This window comes from Limulus polyphemus, unplaced genomic scaffold (genome assembly GCF_000517525.1).
Source record: "Limulus polyphemus unplaced genomic scaffold, Limulus_polyphemus-2.1.2 Scaffold737, whole genome shotgun sequence".
Taxonomy (NCBI): Eukaryota; Metazoa; Arthropoda; class Merostomata; order Xiphosura; family Limulidae; genus Limulus; species Limulus polyphemus.
Window position 1 is genome coordinate 305826 of NW_013666347.1, and position 8255 is coordinate 314080.

Sequence of the window (8255 nt, forward strand, 5' to 3'; positions counted from 1 at the left end):
CTTTAAGTTTTGGATGTTTCATTTAAGATATAATTATTTTGATTCAATTTCATTTAAATAACAAATGAAAAAATGAGGATCTAATTATTCTGATGTCTAAGAAAAGTAACAGTTTGGCAACTCTAAAGATTGACCTTTACCAAAATCATATACAGAAAACTTTTCTTTACAAAGATATATGAATGAAAAACTAACTTTTCTTCCTAATGACTTAATTTTTGTACATAAATTCTACAAATATTCATATTTATTTCAATAAAAAATTTAAAGCCTTGAATATGCCTAGCAGAAATAGCATTTTATTACAATATGAAATAACCAGTTTCAAACTGAATTATGCAAAAATTGGCAACAACAATAGGTACAGTCTACAGAAAAACTTTTGTCTCAAATAAAAAAATGGGTATACATTAAGGTAAAATAGCACAGCTTTATAACAGTGATATGTGTGTGATGTAAAGTCAAAGCCAATTAACCAGTAGGCATAAAAATAAAACTTAACACTTGATTTGTTATTAAAATACAGAATAAAAGTATGAAATAAATTAAAAGATAACCAAACAAACAAAGGATAGGATAATGTAACAATATTATACAAGTTATTCAGAACAGACTTAATTGTAGTGAAGTTGTGTTATTATTTAAAGTTGGGAGTTCATTTATAATAGATAAACTTTCTTTAATTAAAAGTTCAATATTGGATGAATCAGATGAGATGACTTTGAAATTCCTAATCAAGATGGGGTAGTTGTTGTTTTAGATAAGCAAAGTTTCATAATGAAATCACAAATTTTAAGAATAATTAAAACATATTATCCACAAGTTCAACTACAAATGATATTTAAATCACCTTTCAAAAATACAAAATCTAGTCAGATCTAAAGACCTATTACCTACCCATATACATTTCATAATCGTGTATAAATACACGTGACGACTGTAATGCCACTTACATTAGTAAAACTATACGCCAATTACACCTGCGAGCCTGCAAACATATGGGAGTATGGAGCAGAACTGGTAAAAACTATCAAATCCACCAGACTCCACAATTCGCACACATAGTTAAAACACCAACTACCTCGTCTTGATTACGAATTTCAAAGTCATCTCATCTAGATCATCCAATATTAAACTTTTAATTAAAGAAAGTTCATCTACTATAAATGAACTCCCAACTTTAAATAATAACACAACTTCACTACAATTAAGACTGTTCTAAATAACTTGTATAATATTGTTACATTATTCTATTCTGTTTATTTGGTTGTCTTTGAATTTATTTCATCCTTTTATTCTGTATTTTAGTTACTTTTTATAAAATGTTTAAACTTTATAAGTAACTGATTTATGATTTGCTGTTGGTAATTTTATTAAATTGCTTCTATATACATAAACATTAAGAGAATACAAACAGAAAGCTGAAAAAAGAATTTCTCTTTGATCTTCTAATCAAACACATAACATTCAATAAAATTCATCAGATACTTTAAATAATTAATAGCATTTCTATTGTAAGTGCCTATAAACTGTGATTGCATATTTTTTCACCAAACTGACTAACTAGGGGAAGAGCCATTGAAATGACCTATCAATCTAACATTGAATGGGTGCACACGTTTAAAGAAATAACAGAGGATAAAAACATTTTATGACTTTAAACATTGACACTAATTTTCCTTATCTCTTAACTGAAAACTTAGTTTCTCATTCTCACAAACGGTTCAATTATCTTATTAATATTTATCATGCAATCAATCTGAATAGTCACATTTCAGTTTTAAAATTTATTATGGTTAAAAACATCACAAAAAAACTTTAAAATTAACCAACTGAAATCCAGTTTTTAAATGTAATTATAATAAATACACATTATTTGTTATTACAACACTTACCTAATAGAGAATGTTGGTTCTGCATAAAAGCCCCAGGAAGTGGACGTGGAACAGAAGAAGGTACAAACTGGCCATAGTTTAAAGTAGGGTTAGGAGGTGGAACAGTCGCATATTGTCCCTGACCAACATGTCTACTTCTATCCATGTTATGGCTAACAAAAATAAATAAATAAAAATCAGAATAAACCAAAACTGGCCATAGTTTAAAGTAGGGTTAGGAGGTGGAACAGTCGCATATTGTCCCTGACCAACATGTCTACTTCTATCCATGCTATGGCTAACAAAAATAAATAAATAAAAATCAGAATAAACCAAAAATTATGTAAAACAGATATTTTATAATAATTAAATTTACAAGTCAAATGCAAATGTATTGTGACAGATATGAAGTTTGATAATTTTAATATCAAACAGAAACTATTTCTCACAAAACAAAGCATGAATTTATACGAGCACAAAATTGATACTTTCTGTACTGCAATTTTTGGAATATTTTAAATCTAAAATCTAATATGAAGAGTAGTAATTGTTTTATGCTCGTCTAATATGTAATTTTTTCCATACCTTAGCATTCTCTTGCCACTTAAGTCCAAAGATGCCCTCTGACGAGCAGGTGCCATACCAATTTGCGGTCGCCAACGGCGATTATCCTCTTGACTTAAATCTCCAGGCTTGAGAACACGCGGAGGGTCCCTATGAAGCATTGAAACATTAAGTAAAACAAAGTACATTTGTAATAACTTGGAAATGCTGAGAACATCATGTAATACATTTTCTTTTATTGAACCAAAAACAAATGTTCTAAAAGTATCAGAACAGACTACTTGTTTCAACACACACATAGTTATATATATACTAATAGCATCATTATATGATACCTTAAATCACCAACAAATATATTAATAATACACAAATCTTGAAGCTTTGGTATATTTCATACTTTCTAAATGCAATTCAACAGTTTTGTTTTTTCAATATATACCAGAGAAAATGTCTAACCAGCACATTTCAAATCAATTATAAGCTAAGTTACCACTTGCAGACCAATGGAAATCCAGAGAAACAATGAATCATACTTTTTATCCAATGCAATTTAGTTTCCAGTGTTTTGAATCTACATATCTTACTTAGATTTCAATTTACTGTTTACACATGTAGTACAAATGATCATTTTTTTTATTTTTACCCAAAATATGCTATTTTATATACACCAACAATATTTAAGTTGGGCTTAAGTATATACATTTTTTAAATCAAAGCTGTACTCTTTTTTTTTTTTGGAATGAATGCTAAAGTTGTATTTATAACTCCAGTTTGTACAATATAGACATTTCAGGTTTTGGAAAGAATGACTAAAATAAAAAAAAAACCTATACAAATCTCCACACTTAAAAGAAACATTGAACAAATTTTCAAGCTATGACACCCAAATAAAAAATAAAATGTACAATTTGATCCAGAAGCTGCTTGTAACTTCACTTCTAATCACAATTTAGCTCTTGGAGATACAGAAACTTTTTAGCCTTAACTTTTTACCGGGTTGCTGGTTATTAAACATAAAGTTCAGTTTATAAAAGATTTCTCAATTGTACGTAATGAAAAATTTTGCAAGAAGACTTACTTAGCACCCTTGAGTCTGCGAGCAGGAAAAATGAAGTCATCAGGATAAGAAGGATCCCTGAATCTAATACTAAATATTACAGAATGACATGCATTAGTTTAAAAAGATTATAAAAAAACCTTTAACTGAGTACCAAAAAATAAGAAATATACATTTTCAGAAGTGTAGTTCCATATTCATATTTTCACATCTTGTAACTGACTCTACTACATTATTGAGTATGTGATAAGATCATTGATACATGATGAGTTGGAAGGCTGAATGAATGACAAAAATGTTAATTCATGAAACTAAAGACTCAGAAGTAGATAAAACTATATGTTTCATAAAAATATATACTGTAAAATTAATGCATAAATAAAGCATAATTACTGAGAATTTGTTTGAATTCAAATTAACTGTGCTGAGTGTAGCAGGCTAAATACTTGGGGACAGAGAATCATTTTTAAAGGTATGTAAAAATTAGCCATTTTGAATTACCTGATTTTTAATAAATGTTTACCTATCTTACCTTCAATCTTTGTTTTCTATGTTCACATAGATTTAAATTTAAATTCATCTACCTATACTCTTAAAATAACTGACGAAGTAGAGATTAGTCAGTAAATAGTAAAACCCCATTAACTGTTCTTGTTTACCAAGCACTGACAACAAAATTAGGAGTGGGGAACCATGCAATGTTTAATAAATAAATGATTTGACAACAAAAATAACTGATTATCCTTTTTTGAATTCTTAATAAAAGTGCATTTGTATTCCTAATATATTTCCCATTTCTACATGCAATAAATTACTTTATATATGAATACACTTGGGAATAAACTATTTTACCGTGTTTACCTCAACCAGTCAGACACTGAAACATTTTACAATCCTTGATGAAGGGTACATGATATTTTGGAAAAATATTTACATTAGAGATATGGCCAGACAGTAGTCTTTTTAATGTTGAATTTTAAAAACTGAAAGGCCATTTACTTTAGATTGAACTTTACAGTTTTTAACGTTTTGTATGAATATCAATTTCATCAAGCATGAAAACACGACGTTTTAGAAATTTCCATTATGTTAAAACCTGTTTGCAGTTTAACTGCAGTGGTTATATTACTTCAGTAACAAACCCAAAAAGTTCATATACTGTTTCTTGTTTTTCTATTCTCTCTTTTTCTTTACTTTTCTTTCTTCTTCTCTTTTTTCCTTCCTTATTTTTATCCCTTTTCATGACCCCAAAATATCTCCCAAATTTGTAAAATTAAATTATTTTATCAGCACCTTTTGAACATTCACTATAAATGAGAGGGAATTCTCAATTTTCACAGTACTTGAAATTATTTTAGGCAGTATTAGAGTAGACTAGTCTATGAGACCTTGGGCATGGTGAAATACATCAGTCGAAAGGGTTTGACTTCCTGAGTTGAAAACTGTAATTAAATCTCAAATCGGTCAAGAGTTGATGGAGCTACATGCTAAAAGTTTGTACTTGAAAAAAAACTCGGAGCCATTCTATGAGGCACTATGCCACGGCTCAAAATATTTAGCCCTATATGTGTGAACAAAACAAAAGCTTATCTTTCTATATTAAATAACTTTACGTCACTGTAGATGGTACCATTAGTTTTGGTCAAGATAAAAAAATACAAGAAAGGCTAACACCAACACTGACTTACCACACTGCTTGATTATTTCGAACTTCCTCCTGGCCAGCAATAACAGAGCGAACAGTTCTGAAAATTAAAAGTATTTGTTAATGTTAAAGTCTAGCATTTTTACAGGCACTCTTAAAACACAATCATATAAAATCAATTCAGAAGACAGTACAATTATTACATTTGTTGTTACCATACAAATCTTTACATATATTTAAGAAAAAAATCTTTAACATTTTATATACAGCTTGGTGTGAGTCAAACAGATCTTTGCAAAAAAAAAAAAGGTTTAAAGAAAGATTATAGTTGACTTTTGTATAAATGGCTGACTACAAAATGTGAAGAGTATGAAAGATCAAAGGTTCAATTTGGGTAAAGAAAAAAGTAAATAACTGTGTGAGAAATAAGAAATCAAATTAAAATTAACACAATACTTACTCGCCAGGTCCAACTGCAGAGTCTGATAAAAGAACAGTTCCCTTCATTCCATTAAACAAGATGGGATTAATTTCAAACTCCTAAAACAATAATAAAGAGAAAAATATATTCACTTTCTTATAAAACCACGATGTAAGTTCAAGATAAAAAGTTGTTATTAAAGTTAAAAAACACAAACACTGAAACACAAACATAAAAAATAATTTCACCACAGTTAATGTATGTATTTAAACTATCTAAAGGATAGGTGAGGAACAGAGAAATTCAACTGTTATGGGACCGAGTCCATAAAAACTTAAGGAACAAAGCAAATAATAAACATCCACAACAGACTAGGTAGATATATAGTGAATAAGAAATTGAAACACAAGTTTTGGAATATGCAGTATTAATAAATGATACATTATGCCATGCCCCTGGGCATCATTATACCCCAAGGTATCTCATAAACTTGTACACTGTATGACTTGGAGTGTGTTGTAGTTTTTACAGAGCACTGGGGTATTAATAATCACCAAATCTGGGGCACCTGAGAGAAAATTCTTGGTAATCAGAAGTTATAATTTTCCTATACTAAAAATGTATTTCTGATAGGTACTTCCCTCTGCTTACAGGATTAGCTATTCTCGTTCATTGCTGCCTCCTATGTGCAAACTTTTTATTTACACATGCCACAAGCCTTCTGCTCCCCCCATATAGGAATCAAGTGATTCCAATGTGTCTCTCATGTAAATCATTGTGCATCACCTCTCCACTAATAGGAGCATAGCACACTCACGTTACTCCCTCTATGTGCATCACCTCTCCACTAATAGGAGCATAGCACACTCACGTTACTCCCTCTATGTGCCTCTACCAAACTATCACTTCAAAATTTGGCAGAAAACGGAAGCTCCGGAAGTGTGTGGGGAGAATTGTTTGTTATGAATTTCATGCAAAGTGACACAAGGGCTATCTGCACTAGCCGTTTCTAATTTAGCAGTGTAGGACTAGAGGGAAAGCAGCTAGTCATCATCACCCACTGCCAACTCTTGGGCTACTTTTTTTACCAACGAATAGTGGGATTGACCATCATATTATAATACCCCCATGGCTGAAAGGGCAAGCATGTTTGGTATTCAAACTCACAACCCACAGATTGCAAGTTGAGCACCCTAATCATCTGGCCATGTTGGGCTAGTGTGAGTGGAGGGAAGTACCTATCGAAAATACATTTTCAGTATAGGAAAATTATAACTTCCGATATGGTACTTCCCTCTTCTCACAAGATTAGCTAGAATCATACACTGATTAGGAGGAAATATCGATGCAAGGGAAGAACAGACGTACCCCCCGAATGAGCCCAAAGGATACCTCCATAGATGAGAGAGCCAGATTTGAAGAGGGGAACTGCACCACTTCTAAGTCAGGTATACTATTTGCCCATGTGTGGAATGTGTAATATATCAGAGCAGAAAATGAAAGGAGCACATCCGAGTGAGAGAGAATGTGGTAGGAAAATGATCCTAACCAGAGAAAGATATTGTAACTCAATCTCACAATGAGAAAAATGGGTAAACATGGATGCGCCCCTGGATATAAGGTTGCTAGGGCATGGGGGGATCGTATTCAGTAAGTCAACTACATCGAAAACTTCTCATTGGGTACCGACATCTGCGCAAGGATAGGATGAGGACCATACCATCTTTACATCAAACCCTAGAACCGAGGAATTGAGAATCACTCTGATTCACAGGTATGACGCAAGTATTAGCTCTGAGTTATCGATCCGAGGACTGGACATCTGGTATCAAAAGGATGTCTATCACATGCAATCAACTCCCCCAACTGTGAAAACAGGCAGGAACCCTCCAAATGGCAATAACATCCCTGTAAGAAGAGAGAATGAGGGATAGCCAATGACAGAACCAGAACAATCCCACGTACTACCGCTGTGACCCTCAACACAGATGGAGGAAATCGAGGAAGATAGACAACCCAAAACCTGTGTGAGGACTTATGTTGATTGGTTCACTCTAAATCTAACACCAGGCCATGGGGGTATCGACGTGATAGTAGGATGAGAGCTCCCAATCAAAAGGGGTGAACTGCATTTTCGATGGCTCAACTCCAGTGGATGTGTAAACGGTATCAGGTGGCAATGTCATCCAGCAAAATGACGACTCATCTCCTCTGGAGGCCACGTTTCATCTGCATCAGCACAACACCATCGCACTACTCTCGACTGAATGGTTATAGCCATCTTTTTGTGAAACTCATTCAGGAGGGTGCCTCTACAGACAACCACCCCAGCAGCTTGAAACTGGAAAGTGGTAAGGACTCCCACATTCCACTAGAAGAAAGGAAGGTGAATACACAGTGGAGAGTCAGGAGGAACATCAACACCAGAGACAGTGCGATGGGTGACCTGTTGAAAAAATAAAATAAATAAACGTCTGAGTACAAGCACTGCCAAACAAGAAGTGATAGTTTGTTTGAGACACATAGAGGGAGTCACATGCATCACATGAGTGTACTATGTTCCTGTTGGTGGAGAGGTGACGCATGATGATTTACACGAGAGACACGTTGAAATCACTTGATTACAATAGGGGGGAAGTAGAAGGCTTGTGGCATGTGTAAATATAAAGTTTGCATATAGGCTGCAGCAATGAA

General features: G+C 32.9%; 1 protein-coding gene across 3 annotated transcripts in view; it reads right to left on the minus strand.

Moving 5' to 3' along the window:
• Positions 1–8255, minus strand: part of LOC106460266 (5'-3' exoribonuclease 2-like) — a 68858-nt gene that overhangs the window by 8933 nt on the left and 51670 nt on the right. For all 3 annotated transcript variants that reach the window (XM_022386938.1, XM_013919952.2, XM_013919954.2), the window contains exons 27-31: positions 5601–5680; positions 5184–5240; positions 3517–3585; positions 2460–2588; positions 1896–2047 (exon numbers count right to left, since the gene is read on the minus strand). In XM_022386938.1, the coding sequence (XP_022242646.1) occupies positions 1896–2047; positions 2460–2588; positions 3517–3585; positions 5184–5240; positions 5601–5680 (487 nt within the window). The remainder of the gene's footprint in view (positions 1–1895; positions 2048–2459; positions 2589–3516; positions 3586–5183; positions 5241–5600; positions 5681–8255) is intronic.